Below are 19081 nucleotides of genomic sequence, written 5' to 3'. Positions count from 1 at the left end.
CTGGATTCCCCCATCTGGAAGTGTAATGAGCATGTTTTCCCCAGGTTTGTGTTATAGTCAGCCCGAGCTGGCTGGACAGTCATTTGTTAGCTTCCTGGCGACCTCGCCAGTTAAACTCTTGTTTAGCTTCTCGTTTAGCTTTCTAGTTTGCTTCCAGGTTAGCTTCCCAGTTCACATAGCGTCTGTGGTCATCTGTTATTTGATCTGTTAGTGCTTCAGATACATCCTGTGAAGAGGAGTTACAGTAACAGAGTCAGTTGCGAGTGGCTAAAGCCTAGATGACAGTCACTGTCTGAGCTGTTTAGCCGTGCAGAGGATGTTAGCAGAGACTGTCAGCTTTCACGTGGAGAATTTTGGAGAAACCGGGTCTCTTCTTCAGAGCCTGAAATAAAAAGTTGGGAGAAAATTAAGAACATAGGCCTCATTATATGTTGAGGTGACTTGAGTTTATGTGCAAGATTATAAAACTGATAAGAATTCAGTGACAAAATGAGTTCACCAAGCTTAAAGGAGTAGTTCACACCCAAAATGACTTTTTCTTCTATCAACTACTCGCCCTATGGAGACTTGAAGTCATGGATATTTTTGTGTTTTTGTCGCATTCCTACTGTAAATCAATAATTTGATTATAATAAATGTACCCCCATTGATTCTGGTAGGGGAATTGTGTCTTTGGGTCCCCTATCGGAATCAATGGGGGCTTTATTGGCTTAGGAATGTGACAAAAACAACAAAATATCCATGAATTCAAGTCTCCATGGGGTGAGTAATCAATAGAATAAAAGTAATTTTGGGTGTGAACTACTCCTTTAAGATAAAGGTGCTGGGGAGGGGCATTAGAGATCGTTTAGGCCCTAAACGATCTCTAATGCCCCTCCCCAGCACCTTTATCTTATAGGAGTAAACTTTAGGGGCAGCGCCAGCTGCCTTGTGCATAAGTATTGGATAGTGCATAGTGCCAAGGGATAGCACAGGGCACACAAGGGCCCATTATGTCTACCACATAATTGTCCCTGTTTCTATTCCAGCGGGAGACCTGGGTGTATGTAGCAAGTAGTTATTACCTCCTGGGCAGATTAACTTTAAACTGGTCAAAGCGTCCATAACATTTAAAGTATCCAGTCCAAAGTATTCAGTAAAAAAAAAGTCCAGTCAATATATTCAAATAATTGTGCAAATTCTATTCAGTAACAGTTTTGCTAGGCAAGTTCTCAATTTAATTTGATTTAACCATATTAAACATAACAATGAAATTAATTCTTCTTTCTCTCATGTACCTCCTGTAGTACCTCCGAGTACCCCTAGGAGTACCCGTACCCCCTTTTGAGAACTACTGGCATAGAGTAACGAGTCCTTATTAAGTGTGCCTGCCATGCAATGGCAAAACACTTATTGTAATCTGCCATACTTAAAGGAGTGGCGACACCGGCCGAAAATTAACATTATGATACAGTAGGTCACGTGGTGTTTCTTCAAACAGTCTGAGAAGGAGGCGGGGCCGTATCAGTTAGTAGTGAATGTATACTTCGTCCGTCGTGCGGTGCCGCGCAATGCATACTTCGTCCGTCGTGCGGTGCCGCGCACAACCTTGTTGTTAGCGTGTAGCGTGGCTAGCGCTGCACCGCACGGCTATTTGCGAGAGCTATTGTGTGTGTACACACACACACAGGCTACACACACAGAGTGTATGAGCCACGGACCTCAGTCCTCTGAAACAGCAGGACATATGTCTGCTAAAAGGGCTCAAAGCTGCCGAGGAGGAGGAGATAGCTGGACGCTCGTTCTAAGCTTGCTCCGGTGTTTCCCCCAGTGCGCCTAGAGTTTAGAAACTCGCCTCCCTACCTCCAGTTCAGCCAATCACAAGCTTCAAAAATGAGTGCGGGCGCGGTTTTCCCCCAGTGCGCCTAGAATTTAGAAACTCGCGTCCCGGCCAGGTCCTCCAGTCAGGTTTAGCGGAAGACACAGCAGGGTATGGCCGACAAAACCGTCCCTTAGACGGGGAGAAGCGTGTTGACCCTCATAACGAATCTCTGACACCTTTTTTGGAGAAGACATGTAATTTTTTACCGGTCTAATGGTGAATGGTGTATAATTTTTACCCCTAGAACTGATAGTTTTAAAGTTGGTTTAGAAAGTCGGAAACACGCCTCGGACAGCTTTTTTTGGGGCAGTTTCAAAAGATAATGATATGGATACTCGACTCCGCGAGTCTCCGCCCCTCCCCCATATTAGCCCAATCAAATTAATGTATTGCCGTTACTGTACAGAAAGTACTACTTTCAGTACAGTAACTACAATAAATTAATTTGATTGGGTAATTTAACATGGGGGTACATGACATCATTAAAAAAATTGGCTAATTTGATAGCCATAATTAGCTGTTTTGGCCGTGTCACGCCCCCTTTAAGTCATTAAGTAAGTAACGTTCTTGCAAATTTGGAGCTGTAATAACTGCCGCACGATTTATGCCACCGCCGCAATATATACATCAAAACGTGCGGCTCGGCCGGGAATGGTGTGCTATTACTTTTCTAAGAGAAAAGTTGTATCGTTTAATTGATATTAATTTATTAGTGAATTAATTTTACCCATTGACTTATAATGGGAATCGCAAAAACTCACATTCAATATTTCTTTTCTCGCAAACCATAGGGGCTACAGTTTCAAAACTTGGAGAGGAGATTTATAATGATATCAAGGATTAAATAAAAAATAATTTCGTCAGTTGGCCTCATGGTGGCGCTATAACAGTCCACTTTACCTTTCGGCCTGTAACTCTTGAACCGTGGGTCGGAAAATTAAAATTCCTTTTTCCCTGGATTCCTTGGGTCATGACGCATCTCCTCATATAGGCCACGCCCATTTGCGTCAGGATAGATTTTCCGCCATTTTGAATTTTCTTCAAAACACACTTTTTGCTCCTTTTCCTACATATTTTCTCCAAATGTCACAAAAATCGATACACACGATCTATGGACTCATGCGATAAACATATTTAAACGATATTTTGATAGTCCATACCGTTCTTCCGTAACAGGGTTCCAAATTTAGCGGGAGGAGCCCGTTTTGTAAGAAGTAGCCATAAATCACAAACGAAACATCCAGTCAACACCAAATTTTAACCACAAGTGGGGGGCGCTATACTGAACATATACCCAAAAGCATTTCCACTTCGACCCATAGGGGGCACCACAAACGCGCCAAACGTAAACGTTTCATGCCAAAACGTGTTTTTCAGGGGGAACGACCCTCTCAAAACGAAACACAAACGATCTCGGGAGCGACGGGACAACGTAATCGCCTTGCGGAACTTGTCGGAGGAGCCTATTTCTTAAAAACAAGAAACCATATCCTTACTTCAGGAACGCAGGATCCGACCGGCACCAAATGCTAATGCTAACACATGCTAATGCTAACAAATGCTAATGCTAACAAATATGCTAATGTTAACACATACAAGGTTGCACACACTTAGCGAGCTGCAGGCACACTTAAAATTTCTTAGAAATTTTCTTTTCTAGTTCTCTACTTCCTCTCTCCCTACACCCTGCTATAAAAAAAAACTCAACTAAAAGGGGAGCTGGCTTACCAGCTACAGAATAGCCTGCTGTACCTGACTCAGAGTCATAAATGAGATACCGGTATCTGGATCGCCCTCCTCTCTACTGATTAGTCAACTGCGTAGTACAGGGTTCCCCAATAGGCGGCCCGCGGGCCATTTGCGGCCCGCGGGGGGCTACTGTCTGGCCCACACCAACCCCAGTAATAATGGTGGTATAAGAGCAGCAACAACACTAGTATATCGTCGTTGTCGGGGGGAAACCTCGTATCTCCAAATTTGTACGTTCTTTCCCAAAGTAAAGCCCTGCTTCATCATACAAGGCCGTCGCACAAAAATAGTGAAAACAGCTGATGCTTGTAGATCGTCTGTTTTCACTAGTTTAAATCATTTTTAAAATGATAAATGCAAAACAAACGGTTTTGGACACAAGATGTTCACCCGACAACGACGATATCTGAACTGTCGCTGGAGTAGCGGGAACGCCACCGTCGCCCTCTGCAATGTTGTGGCCCTCGGCTTGGTACCCTAGACATAATTTGGCCCCTGGGGAAAACTAATTGGGGAACCCTGGCGTAGTAGCTGTCAACGTAAAAAAAAAATCATGCCTTCCAGGTCCTAGGTGTAGTACTAGGAGATAGTGAGACACTACCTGTAGCTTGTTCACCATCTCTTCAAATAGTTTCCTGGCCTCGGGACTGTTGGGGTCCTCGAAATAGTCCTCTACACCGATTTGAACCACTATGGATTTCAGATTACGGCACACACCTGCAGGAAAGGAGAAAAGATTCATTTGGGTGTGTTTTCCTGTGTTAAAGCATTATGTGCCGTAACTAACATACACTTTGCTGGTTTATAATGAAAGCTTTCTGTAGCCATGTCAAAACAGTGACTGTATTTCTACTCACTGTTGAAGTGGAGCAGAGCCTTGGGGGTGACAGGGGTGGAGGTGAGGACCAGCATTTCCAGACCTTTCAGTCCTTCCCTGCACACCTCCGCTGCTACTTCCTGGTTGATCTCACTCACATGGTCCAGCTCCAACACCTGCAGACGCATACAGTTCCTTGCTGTGCGTGTGTGTGTGTGTGTGTGTGTGTGTGTGTGTGTGTGTGTGTGTGTGTGTGTGTGTGTGTGTGTGTGTGTGTGTGTGCGCGCGTGTGCAGGAGTGCGTGTGAATGTGTGGTGTGTTTTGTGGTTTAAAAGATGCAAAGAGAAAGGAGACGAGAGGTAGAAAAGAGAAAGCGGAGTGAAACAGCAGGATACGAGGGACAGAGATCAGAGTCAGTGTAGTAAGTAGAGTAGCCCTGTCTGTATCCCAAAAGCCTAATATCTCCCTTGACTAATGAGGGATTCCCATTTGAATGAGGGGTAGATTTTGGTTTTCTCATGGGTTTGAAAACAGGTGGTTACATCTGCAAGGTGCACAGTAGAAGATAAGGTTTAAACACATTCACCTGAACAATTTCAAGTTATTGACATTGTAATAAATTAAAATTCACCACACAGTAAAAGGGAAAATCTCAGTTTTGTGGTTTCAAGGCACATTTAAACTACAAGGTCAACATTGTGGGTAAAGTGTTTTGTAAGACTGGGAAAAAATATAATAAAAAGGATTTGAAGATTTGGAGGCTCAGTGAAAACAAATGACTGCCTATTGTAGCAAAAAAAAACAAAAAAACAATGTTGTTGGCAAATGCCAGAACATGGATGTTGGACAATAGCCTGTTTCAAAATGGAATAGCAGTTTGTCAAGCCCTTTGTCAATCATTCAGAAATTGATATAAGTGGAACTTATTTTTCAGTTAGGCTGATTCAGAATTGTATATGGGAGGCCCTTGTTTGGACAAAGAAATGACATTGGACAGAAGTCCCGAGCTGAGTGTGCTCTACCATCAATAGATCAAGAGAGCAGTCTCTCAGTGAACGGTCTATAGCAGGGGTCTTCAACATTTTCAGGCCAAGGACCCCATAGTTGAGAGAGAAATGAAGCAGGGACCCCAGATTCCATATAGTTTCATCGTTTGACAGCACAATCATCAGTGTATTTTGGATTCATGTCAATTTGTGTTACCAGATATGTAACCACTTGAACCGTCAATACTTAATAAACTTGACCTTTCACTCTGTACTTAGTGTTCTCTTTTTTCCCCTTTACACCAAACCTCTTTGCCGAAAATAGCCGATCTACAAGCTCACAATGCCTCGCAGTGTAGATCTGCTATTTTTGGCTAAAGTTCTCAGAATATGGACACTAGGGTTCAAGTGGTTGATATAAAAAAAAGGAAAAAAAGTTTCTATCACGCAAAGATTTGGAGGACCCCCTGTAGAAACTCTGAGGACCCCCTAGGGGTCCCGGACCCCCTGTTGAAGACCCCCGGTCTATAGAAACAGTCCGCACTCACAAGGTAGAATCTTGTCTATGGTCATGACAAACGGATGCGTTTCAGCTACTCAGGCCTTCATCTATAACCTTTACATCCTACTTACCCAATGAGGCTAGTCCCTGGATGCCACACCCAGCCCCACCCACACCCAGGGCACGGAGGTGTGGCCAGCATCTTCCAATGGTCTGTAGGCACCTGTTGCTGAAGCGAGCTGGTTGTTGGCTGAAAAGCAACAAGAAGATTTGCAGCAACAATGAACACACTGTGAAGAACTTCAAACGACGCTACTTTAATACAGAGCAGAACCAAGAGGAGTGGTCCGTTACCATGGGTGCAGTGGCGCCACCTGCAGGGAGATAATGTCTCTACAGCCGGCTCCCAGGGCCCAGATCACCTCCTGGCCAACTGGGTCTGTGGCACTCCTGCAACACACATGCATACAGCACGGTACGTAGATTACATAGCTTATGCCCATATTCATACTTTTATGAGGAGTGACCTTTTCTACTGGAGAATGAAATACAAAATAATACGTAAACCTCAAAACTCAACATATTCACTCCGGAAAGCCTGAGCGGTAAAAAACATGTCAATTTATTATCATCTACACTTCTACAGTATCTCTCTCTCTCTCTATCTCTCACTTGCTCTTGCTTTCTCACAGGAGAGGGAGGGCAATACTGTTCTGAACAATTTAATAAAAAACAAGGTCAAATGAAAGCTGTGCAATGCCAAGATTCCGCAAGACTTCACAGGAGCTGTACATTACTAGCATCACTGGGAGGTCATGCTGCATACAGGGAATGCAGCATAGCGTGTGTGTGTGTGTGTGTGTGCGTGCGTGCGTGCGTGCGTGCTTGCGTGCGTGCGTGCGTGCGTGTGTGCGCGCGCGCGTGTGTGTGTGTGTGAGACAGCATGTCTCACACACACATGTTCAAGTGTGGTGTACCTATATGTGACAGCCTGCAGGGCACGGCAGTAGCAGCTGGCCAGCCAGAGGGAGCGGTCAGTGAGCAGGTTGGGGCAGTGGGACACCTTCAGGATCAGCAGGTTACTGCCTGTAGCCTTCAGCAGAGCCTCCAGACCCTCCTCCAAGCACCCACTGGGGACAGAGAGAGAGAGAGAGAGAGAGAGAGAGAGAGAGAGAGAGAGAGAAAGAGAGGTGGAAGCAAAACGATCGGTGGAAGCAAAACGATCGATCATCCTCCTCTTTGCCATTCTTTTTTTCTGCCTTTGTATTTGATGTTATGCTTTTTCTGCTTTTGAAATTGATATTATCCTAGATAAAGTACTATGTTCTATCCGTCTGTCTTTCAATGTTATATGAGATACTTAAAGTGTGGTTCCTGTGGAAATAAGCTTCGGCTTTCTAGGATCTCCTTTAGTTGACCTTGTACCAGTGATTTGTACTGTCATGAAACTGTACTTGTTTCTATTGCAATCTTCTAATAAATTCTTCATTCATTCATTCATTCATTCATTCCGAAGTCTTCTATTCATTGCTTGTTTGTTTAGTTCACGTTGTGATTTATTGCTGCAATACAATGTATCCTAAAATGGAGACTTTCAACAATACATTCTCAACAATACATACATTTCGCTTTCCCTGCACAGTAAAGTCCGGATCTTGCCGTGTGTGGAGTGGGAGTCTCACCGTGTGCTCTTGAGGTATTCCTCCTTAGTTTCCTTCTTCCCTCTCTGTCGTGGTTTGAGGTTCTGCAGAATGAGGGAGTGAGTCTGGGTGCACCACTGGGACAGTGTGCTCAGGAACTGATGAAGGAAACATTGATACATACTCTATGAATGAATAATAATGAAAAGACAACATACTTCCAGGCAGTTTACTGATGCCCCCAGAGAGCATTCAGTGTGTTTATGACTACTTGAGCAACAGTACAGTTAGTAAACAATGTCTTCACAGATATTATCCTTTAATAAAATGGTTTATTAATCCTTAAAGAAACAATTGATGTACTGTATTGATTTTACAAGTAGAAAGAAAACAGGACAAAAATAACACAGAGCCACAGAAATGCTACCTGGTGAGTGTTGTTGGCCACAGTTTATTTGAGGTAAAGCCGTCAATGTAACCTAGCAAATAAAGTTTAAACTCTTGTATATTGAAGTAACTTGAACCAGACATCTCTTCTGTGACTGTGGTGTTCACCTTGGAAGAGATGCGAGCATTCTCCAGCAGTACTCTGGTCCACACGGCCGGGTGACGCGCCACAAACTTCCAGTCGCGGCAGACCTCGGCTGCCCGCAGCAGCGTCTTGGTGTCCAAGTATGTGAATATGCAGAAGAGGGCAGCGCGCATCTTCAGGATCTCTGGGCTGATCACTTCATTTGACTTAGAGGGGCTCTTCTCATGGCGACAAGGCCTACTATACCCCCCCTCTGAACGACCTGGGAGAAGGGGACAAAAGGGTGCACATTTTGTTTGTCTGTACATATAGCTCACTGTACTAGCACTTCTAAAAAATAAAGTATGCTAATATTATTTACAATTACAAAAGAAACCTAAAGGAAATAAAACAAATCAAAGGGGAAAAGGGCAGTAATTCCAGTATATGGTGACGTTTTCTTAAGAATGTTTCATGTAATCATATCTCACACGTTGACAAGATATTCACTGTATGTCCATTTGGTGGCGCTAACTGTCAACCATGCATAAAAGCAGTTCATCTATTTATACCACACTGGGCTGATACACAAGACCATTTCTTCCATCCCAGCATGCATCACTTCTCGATGAATCATGTTATCTTTGGCCTTGGACAGCATCCTCAAAGCAAAAGAGCTTTGAATGCTTTCTGTTTCTCTCTCTCTCTGTGTCTCTCTCTCTTTGTCACTCTCTCTCTCTTTCTTACACGCACGCACGCACGCACGCACGCACGCACGCGCACACGCACACACACACACACACACACACACACACACACGCACAACACCTACACTCAAGGCGGCCAGATGAGCCCAAGTGCCAAGCTGTGCACCATTTACTTGGAAAATGAATGAATCGTGTATTTGCACCATCTGACAAAACCTGGCACAGATTAAGAAAGAACAACATGGAACACTGCAACATACAGTAACAGGGATCTCATTAACAGGATGATTATGTAGCAAGAATCTACTTGCAGTAATGGGGGGGGGGGGGGGGGGGATTAGATAGAGAAGACAAATACATATTTGGTGGTAACCTTTAACCCAGTTTTGTCAATTAGATCTGAACAGCTAAATTCTCACACCTTTTGTTAACATAGATTTAAATGAATACCCTGGATTCTTCTGATAACAGTCAGGGGTATCCACGGGTTTCCAACGCCCCATAGTGCATTGCGCAGACGTTGTACCGAGCTTCCGGCGCCGCAGCCGAGTGTGATTTACAAGCTCACAAACGGGCTGCATCTGCGACGCGATGTGAGCTTGTATATCTGCTGTTAAACCAGAAGTGTGGTCCAAATAATCTCCAGTAAACTCCCGCGGAAACAGGTGGATAGGGCATGATGGAGCAGCAGCTTTATAGGCTCTATCTATGCACAGCAGACATGTTGGAAAGAAATTGGGTCCCTGCCTTACTTCCTTCACAGGTGTTACCAATGATACTAATGAGGCTCTGTTCCTCCTAATGTCACAGTGTGGTTCTCAAACATTTTACAGTGTACAAATATAACCAAATTGACCGGTAAGGTCCATTTGTACACTCTCAGAGTTACAGACACACACAGGGATCATTTGGAACCCCCTCAAGGACACTTGGAGACACACTGGTGAAGCAGAGTGTTTCCAGTGAGCCAATATGCACAATATCAGCACCCTGACTCTGTTTGACCAGAATGGAACAGAGCCTTAATTAGTATGATTAGTAACACCTGTGAAGGAAGCAAGGAAGGGGCCCAATTTCCTTCCAATATGGTTGCTGTGCTTTGCAGGCAATTACGGATCTCGGCAGTCTAGGCAGTTAACATTTTGGGACCCATTATGTCGAAGGATGTGTTGCACAAAATTGTCTGTCATCAGACACTGTAACATCCTCTCTGCGAGTGCAAATATTGATCCAAATGGACCAATCGATTTTGGTCCATTACAGTTAATTAATACTGAGGCTGTGCATCTGCTGACAGTGTTGTAAGGGAGAACATAACAATAGTAATACCAGCTGTTGGAGCCAAATTGGCCTTTTTGGTTTATTTTGTTTTGATCTAAATTGAATTAATAGTGTGGCCTTGGTAATAATGATGATGTCATGTCAATCACAGCAAATTGGCATTGTTACTCACCATGACAACCACCACAGGGGGTGGTTGCCAACTTATACCTGTCTGTGGGTGATTGTGGGCAGGTGTGCAATGGGGAAAGCCACACAGTTTTCGACCGTGTCCATGATAGCCGTGTTGGCTGGCGGCATTCAATTGTATGTTACATCAAGTGAGTTTATATGTTATCTATTATGTTAATAAAAGGATTGACATATCCAACGATACATCTCTACTCTGGACATTGAATTAATACATGCACGCGTCTGACTTAAACGAGTACCCAGTTGCCCCTCAGTAGAACGTATTGGAGGCTCTAAATTGTCGAAAACTTGGCTTTTCGTATGGAAACACGTTTAAGTTGGAAACGTTTGTTTATTGGAACTTGGAAGAAGAGGATCGTCACGTCAGGAGTCAACAGCTGATCATTGGGACAGCATTGTCGTTGGGTTCTGTTTGCTGAAAGACAGACTATTTATTTTTACTTTTTATTGAGCACTTTTTCGCTTTGTGTTGGCGGAGAGTGGGGACACTTGTGAACCGACACGCCGGTGTTTGACACGGCGTTGGGACAATTACCGGCGGGCGGCGGCCCCAGCGTTTGCAGTGGTCAGTGGACCAGGAACCAGGACATCACGGCGTGCGGACAATCGGTCCGGCCCGCGGCTAAGCAGCGTAAGGACCGGGACATCGCGGTGAGTGATCGGGACGGCTTGACGGCGACCCGCTGGGGAGTCGCGTCGCGGCGTTTGGAACCGAACCGGCCCGGCTCCGCGATACCGTTTGGAGGAGCCTGCCCGTTTGGAGTTGATCGGCGTCTAAAGAACCGAACCGGACCGGCACCGCGACGCCGCTTGGAGAAGCCTGCCCGTTTGGAGTTGATCGAGGACGGGGAGAACCGGCCCGGTCCGGCGACGCGGCGGCGGCGACAATTCAAGAAGCCTGCCCCTTTGGAGTTGATCGGGGACGGGGAGAACCGGCCCGGCGAGGCGGCGACGCGGCGGAGGCACCGCTTGGAGGAGCACCAGCACGTTTGGGCCACTTACCCAGCGAACCAGCACTGTTTGCCGTTTGGAGCAGTCTGCACCGTTGGAGTTGATTGAGCAGCGCTCGAACGAGCGGCGCTGTTTATTTGAACACTTTTCGAAGTTTAAAGAACCAAGAGAACCGACCGGCAGCGCATGGACAAACAAAGACAGCCAAAGCCAAAGGTATGTAGCGCGCTACCAACTAAGGTTAGGTTAACCTATGGCCATAATAAACAATATGTGTGCACACAAGGTTATTTGTGAAATTAGAAAAAAAAGCTGACAAGAGAAATCCAATGCATTGGTTCATGATTGCAACCCGTTCGTGGGTCACGGTGTGTTATATTATGGTTTTGAATCGCAAATGAACATTTGAGAAATGAGAAAAAGAAAAAGGAAAAAAGTTGACAAGGTAAACAAATCCAATGTTTTGGTTCATGATGATTGCAACCCGTTCGTGGGTCTCCAGTGTGTTACATAAGGTTTTGATTTTCAAATGAATAATTGTGGGTTTTTGTGTTGACTGAAGGTATTGGTTTTATTTTTGATCTGTTGGTATTGTATTGTTGATGATGCTGGGTTCAGATATAGGTGTTCTGAGTCAAACTGAGTCAAGCGTATTAGAGGAGCCCTCAGTGGCTGAAACGCCGTCAATTGGTGACGCAATGCATCCAATGGTTGAACTTGAATGTGAACCTTCACTGACTGAGAAGCAGTCACAGTCCACAGCGGCTGAAAAGCAGTCCAATGTGGACACAGGTTTATTCACTGACAATGAAATGGAAAACTGGTGGTCAAAAAACACAGCCAATCTAACACCACAAGCCTTAATGGAAAAATTGGACACACTACCAAATGAAAGAAAATCAAAGTTGAACAGGGCATCTAATTTGAAAAAAACTATTGTGGAATTGATGCAAAATGGAGGATGCCAACAGGAGGTCCATTGTGTTTTTATGAAATACCTCAACTTGATCAGGGAAGCCACAGGGGCACACAATTCCCTTTTGCCAATACTACCTCCTGAGGATCAAGCAGAAAGTGACGCATGGTTCCAAGCCGGAATGATCCATGTGAATGAATTTATTGTTGATGTCAATGCTTGGACAAAAATTGCAGAACATGTGGAAGATGATGACGACGACGACGATGATGATACAGGAAATGATGTAAATCCATATGACAGCATTTTCAATGTTGAAAGTAAAAAGTCAACCTGTAAAAGTGACACAATGTTTGGAACCAGCAGCCCCAGTAGCTCCTCCACCTCCTCAGCTCTCAGACAGGCTGAGACTGAGGGAGCTGCACTTGCTTTTCACTATGCAGCATTAAAGGAGAACAAGGCTCTGGAAGATGAGGAACTTTTTCCAAAAAGGGAAATGTTGGAGATGAACATGTTGCAAAAGGAAAAGTTGGAAATGAACACACAGCCGTCAAGGTTAAAGGAACACTCCATCGAATGTAATATTCCATTTAAAGGCTACCAACCATCCACAGATCAACATACACAATCAGGCAGTAAACCTACAAACGGCAAGAAATCACAGATCATCACATCCAGAGACAGCTCTGCAACCATTGTTACTGTCATCAAACCCCCTATATTGGAACACCAACAAAGTAGTGCAACCGCATCCACTCACCACACTGTTTGCTGCTCTCAGACCCCCACACTGGACCAGTGTTCTCAGTTGGAGAGAACACCCAGGGACAAGATTGAAGAGAAGATACACAAGGACAAGATTGCTTTTATAGGAGAAGAAGCGATCTGTTTTGGCTGCATTAGCATTGGGCATCTGGGCAAGAATGGCGAGAAGCGCTTGACTTGCACAGGGTGCAACCAAAACCGCCCCAGTGTTATTCACATTAATCAGACAGAGAGAGCAAGCAACCTAAACCAGCCAAAGAAACTATCTGTGAGTAATGCACAAGACACTTTGCAAACAGGGGCCGGTAACTGCAAGACACAAGAAATCATCATCCCAAAAGAATGTGTTTCTAGCTACATGCTGACAAACTTTTATGCCCTGCCCAAGGTTGACACCCAGAAGAGGATGACCGTTACTACATGTAACGTCATCAATGAAGAGGAGCTGGCTAAGAGGCCATACATGGACGGCGTTGTCGCTCCCCCCACTGAGACCAATGTGGAGTTGTCGTTGATAGGCACCAACGCCTCCACATTAGTTCAATCAGAAATTGAATTGGAAATTGAAAATGGTCATGGCAATGGGCCAGCTACCATTGAAACCCTATTGGGGTGGGTTTTTAATGGTTCCCTTTCAGGAAGCAGTGAGGAGCAGCGTGAGATTGGCCACACCGCTTCCACTGTAAATTGTCCCCCTTTAGGTTACAGTAAGGAGCGGAGTGAGATTGGCTACACCGCTGCCACTGTAAATGGGATTTCACTAATTGAGAAATTGTTGGACAATCAGGACAAGCCTGGTTTTGATGAAAAGGAGGACTCTCCTCCAAACCAACATGTTGCCAGGCAACACATTATTGGTCTGAAAAGGAAGTTTGGAAGAGATGAGAAAGTCCACAGAGAATACACCAACTTTCTCAATGTAATCAGTAAGAGATATGCTGAACATGTTCAGTCTGATTGGAAAAGACTGAGGAGATCAGTTGCGTGGCTTCTGAAATCAAGGAAGACTCTATTGGACAAGAGTCAAAAGGGGAAACTGAGTCATGAAGATGCCGATGAAGTGCAACAGGAAATGCAATGCATTCTGAGTGTGACACCAGACAATCTATGGAAAGCTTCACACACCAGCAAAGGTTACCTGTTGAACTTGCTGTGTTATCTTGGAAAGGTGAAGTCAAGAGAACCAGTCCCATCTGCAAAATGGATCCCATACTGGAAGATGGCTTGCTTGAAGAATGATGGAGGTTGAGTAGGGCAGTAATGTCTGAGGCACAGTTCCTCGCAAAAGACCTCCATCCACCTTTATACTGATGAACATCCACAAGAAGGAGAGGTTGAGTAGGGCAGTAATGTCTGAGGCTTGTTCCTCGCGAAAGACCTCTACCTTGAAGAACATCCACAAGCAGGCGGACCATAGTGAGATAAAGCATGTTCTCTCCTGATTGCTGAGAAATGATGTATTAGTGCCAATACATCAAGCCTAAAGATCCTGTCTGAGTGACTTCTGCAGGATTGATGGAAGGAATAAAGACAAAGTATGAGTAAAAGACTGAAATGAGTACACTGGCTAAGCCAACAAACCACTGCTTGCTTTAAGAAGATGCATTTTGAAACCTTAAGAAGAATTTGATGCCTATTGAGTCACTTACAGCAAGCCAGACATCAATGCCTGGGAGCTGAAGAAAGGCATGTACACCCTGAATGACAATGATCTAGTCCCAGAGACTTAAAATTCTAGACACTGCCTTGAGGCTGGCTAGTGTCACCTGCATCCTAGAGGCTGTTAGAGCTAGAACAGGTCCCCACAAAGATTTTAGAATTTTGACTGTTTTGAATTGTTATTTAATGAATTTATTTGGCTCCATTTGTATTGTATGTTTTGAATTGTTCACGGCCTCCTGCCGTTCTCAATTAGGGGCCGGTGTGTTGGAGCCAAATTGGCCTTTTTGGTTTATTTTGTTTTGATCTAAATTGAATTAATAGTGTGGCCTTGGTAATAATGATGATGTCATGTCAATCACAGCAAATTGGCATTGTTACTCACCATGACAACCACCACAGGGGGTGGTTGCCAACTTATACCTGTCTGTGGGTGATTGTGGGCAGGTGTGCAATGGGGAAAGCCACACAGTTTTCGACCGTGTCCATGATAGCCGTGTTGGCTGGCGGCATTCAATTGTATGTTACATCAAGTGAGTTTATATGTTATCTATTATGTTAATAAAAGGATTGACATATCCAACGATACATCTCTACTCTGGACATTGAATTAATACATGCACGCGTCTGACTTAAACGAGTACCCAGTTGCCCCTCAGTAGAACCTATTGGAGGCTCTACACCAGCTTAGCATGTGTTTGTATAGGAAAGTATGCACTCATGTTCAAGTATACATGCACATACAGTACGCACACAGACACACACAAACAGATGTACTGTAGATTAGACATCCTTCTATAACAGCAACCTTTCAGAGAGCCCTGGCCTCCACTGGGTCCTAGTGATGGGAAGAATCGTTCATTTCCGTGAACCGGATCATCGTACGTTCGTTCATTCAAAAGAGTCGTTCATTATCGGTCATCAGAGCACTTCGTTCTCGTTCAGAGTGTGAACGATAATCCCTCCTTCCACACACACACACACACACACACACACACACACACACACACACACACACACACACACATCACATCACATGGTGGACGAAAACCATGCAAGGCACCAACCTGCTCATTGGGAGCAGTTAAGGGTTCAGTGTCTTGCTCAAGGACTCTTCATCACGTAACCAGGAGGAGCCGAGGAACAAACCTGGAACCTTCAGATTCCAAGACGGCCACTTAACCTCTGCCTCCCCTACGGTACGGTCACAACTCCCTGTGACCTAGATTCTCAGTCATTGTTGTCCTGGGAATCACCTCTAGGGCAAACTATTCTATTACTAAGCATGAAGAGTGTCCACCGCGCCTCTAGCCTGGTTCAGGCCGGTCCGGTGCATCTCAGGAAAGGGACTTGAATATGCAGAAAAAATGTACTGGAGCAAACACGGACTATTCTATTACTACCTTGTGGCTAAGGACAGGACACCTCTACATTTGTCAGGTATGCTGCTAGGTAGAATAACAATTTGTGATGTTAACGGTATACTGATGCAAAAACTGTTTTGATTACATGCAATACAGGCAGAGAAAATACTATTCTGCAGTCTCATCGACACAGAACTGATAGTGGAAGCTTGAAAGCGGAAGCTTCATGCAAAATATTATTTTATTACTCCACAGTGAAACAATAAGTATTCAAATGATCACCTTTGGGATCCATACATATTGAAGCAAACACGCCAAACAAATTCTCGCACCACAGCGACAACGGTCAAAAACCTTTTTACCCTTCTGGGTCAAACCTCCTGACAACGACAGTGAACTTCACCGTTGAATACCTGCGCACATCACCACCACCCCATGTTTACATGACCCCGAGTTACATGAATATTTGACTCCTATAGAGGTAATTATATTTGAATCAAACACTTCTTCCTGGCTGTCTGGTAATAATATACATTTCCATATGGTTGTTACCTGTGGCAGGGCGGTATCCCGACCGGCTGTGGTGAGTATGCGAGTGAGAATGGGCGTGGTTTGGATGGGAAGGAGCGGAGGACTGCTGGACCTCAGCCACAGCCCGCCTGTCCTGCTCCCACACCTCCACCTCGGATTCGGTGGTTCTCGAACCCACGTCCGACACGTCCCCTTCGTCCCCGTCCTCTGTGCTGTTCCGGTATGGCCGCCGCTGCCAGTTCTGTATGGCCTGCTTACGGAGGCCCCAGCTCCGAGAACCACCAACCCCACCTCCGCCTCCACCGGGGGATCGCTCATAGCCCCCCTCGCCCAGCCGGCATTGGACATGGTAATACTGGGACTCAGGGCAGTCGTCCATGGCGTGCATCTCCACACTGTCGCTGTCATAGCCCCCCGAGCCCTGGGACACCGACTTCACCCTCCCTGACGCACTGGGGGAAGAGAAGGAGTAATGGGAGCGAGGTGAGGAAGCACCTACTTTATAAAACATGTAAAAGAGTTATGTACATTAACAATGAAAACTTTACTGTGGAAAATCCTGCACTGGACTGTGGATGATCTGTCAAATCGGAGCGAGGCTTGGGTACAGATGGAATACAGGAGTAGCCATTATCACTTAGGCTCTTTGCTATGTTCTCAGTCCCTGCCCCCCAGAAACACATTGTGCTCCAACCCAATTGTTTATCACTCATGTCAAATCTGGTCCCAGTTTCGGAGGCACTTAAAAAAAACTGCAAAAACCCTCAAGACAAGTTTGTTTGCACATTTGGGTTAAATGTAAGATGGCTCTCTGGAAAAGACTTGAGAAATTCACACATGTCTACAGCAGGGGAAACCGCTGAAGCACTCTGCCACAATGAGTCCCGGAGCGACAAGTCTGACAGTGGAAGAGAGCTGCATTTCAGAGGAGCTGCGATAGCATGGAGACAGCTTGTATACATACTGCTAACAGCACTTTACAATATAACTCCCCTCAAAACAGAGCAGAAATAATGAGCAGTTTAAAAACATCAGCAAAAAGTAGGACATGTTTCTGTCTTCTGACTCTGTCCCCTTCCTGCCTTCTCTGCTCCTTTTCACATGAAGCAAGAATCAGCGAGTCTGCATGCCTCGCTTTGTGAATGTTACTCGTTATAGAATGACAGCTGATAATGCAGGCTGCCAATTACAGACAGTTACATCAATATAAGTGACATCATGTCAAGTGTCTGCAGCAGTCTGAATTGAATGAACACTGTAAGCTACGGATATGAATTGAGTCTACCCTAAGCTTACCCCGCCACATCGTTTATTTGGGTATTATGTCAGCATTTTAAATAAAGAAGATTAAAGACATTCTCAATCTGGGTCAATACAATCATACTGTAGTCTGTTTCAACTACTGTCTAGCAACATCTGATCTTGATCTTAAAAGTAGCATCAAATTGATTAAAACTAATTCCCCCATGCAAGTGATGAAACAAGTGGTAAATGGTAATAGGACTGGTCTTAAACATGAGAAGCTCCTGTTGCAGCTAATTAATGATTTAAGCGTACTGTATGTACTGTATCCTCTGATTGTTAGGAGAGTAAATGCAAAGCAGCTTTAGTGATTAGCCTTGTAATCTCTGATACTCTGCGCCCAGCTCTCGGTTTATGCATGCAAGTAAAAATAGCATCAATAATATATAATTTATAATTCCCTATGTAGTGAAATAGCTCTGAATAAACATGATTAGATTTAAATACTTACATACGTAAGTGCATACAGTGCATACATACATACATACTGTACAGTATAATTTACAATATATGTATGTACAGTATGTGCATAAAATGTTACAGTTACAACCACAGAAAAAAAGTAAATACAACTGATTTCTGATTATGTTTTTTCCTAGCTTGACATGTTATAACCCACCCAGTACCGTTATCTCCACACAAGTCACACCTTGCCATCACATTAACTATGTAGCGGTAACAATCAGCCAAAAGGCTCAGAGTCTACCTTTGATGAGCAGAAATGTGACACATGTCAGCCTCTGGCATGTTCTGGAACCGTAAATAACCAGACTGTCCTTGCAGTGTGAGCACAAGCGTAATTTGTATAGGGTTGATGGGTTTAATAAACCCAAGGGCCCCCCTACTGGTGACAGTATTATAAATTCATAGGCTATTATATCGCCGTTGTCGGGTGAAAACCAAGTATGTCCAAAACCGTTCATTTTGCATTTTTCATTTTAAAAATGATTCGCACCGCGAGGCGTTGTGTGCTTGTAGATCTGCTGTTTTCACTACTTTTGTGCGATGGCCTTGTCTGATGAAGCAGGGCTTTGCTTTGCGAAAGAACATACAAATTTGAAACTTGGAGATACAAGGTTTACACCCGACAACGACGACATGTATTTTGTCATTTCCAATATATTAGGGGTCTATAATCTCCTAATATATGGGCCCCTCTCACAGCAGTACAGGGCCCTTTTGATCTGAAAACCCATGCAGAATAAGATCTAATTTCGCCCCTGAGTGTGAGTGTCTGATACACAACCATTCTTCTATCCAGTGGGTTCCAAACCAGTTAGGGGGTTCCAGGTGGTCCCCAGCTAAATGATGGTGAGTAACCAAATGGACCCTTTTATAGATCTTTAG

The 19081-nt window shown here is 44.5% G+C and overlaps 1 protein-coding gene across 1 annotated transcript in view; it reads right to left on the bottom strand.

The window, feature by feature from the left end:
- Positions 1 to 319: 319 nt before the first annotated feature.
- The window catches only part of fbxo41 (F-box protein 41), a gene marked incomplete at both ends in the record, with an annotated part of 51153 nt that continues 32391 nt past the window's right edge, over positions 320 to 19081 (bottom strand). The window contains 9 exons of the mRNA XM_080721509.1: positions 320 to 382; positions 4212 to 4327; positions 4468 to 4626; positions 6047 to 6165; positions 6270 to 6365; positions 6893 to 7045; positions 7598 to 7713; positions 8111 to 8349; positions 16454 to 16884. Coding sequence (XP_080577635.1) covers positions 320 to 382; positions 4212 to 4327; positions 4468 to 4626; positions 6047 to 6165; positions 6270 to 6365; positions 6893 to 7045; positions 7598 to 7713; positions 8111 to 8349; positions 16454 to 16884 — 1492 coding nt within the window. The remainder of the gene's footprint in view (positions 383 to 4211; positions 4328 to 4467; positions 4627 to 6046; positions 6166 to 6269; positions 6366 to 6892; positions 7046 to 7597; positions 7714 to 8110; positions 8350 to 16453; positions 16885 to 19081) is intronic.

This window comes from Nannobrachium achirus (assembly GCF_963921795.1).
Source record: "Nannobrachium achirus genome assembly, chromosome: 3".
Taxonomy (NCBI): domain Eukaryota; kingdom Metazoa; phylum Chordata; class Actinopteri; order Myctophiformes; family Myctophidae; genus Nannobrachium; species Nannobrachium achirus.
This window is presented reverse-complemented; position numbering and strand designations above follow the sequence as displayed.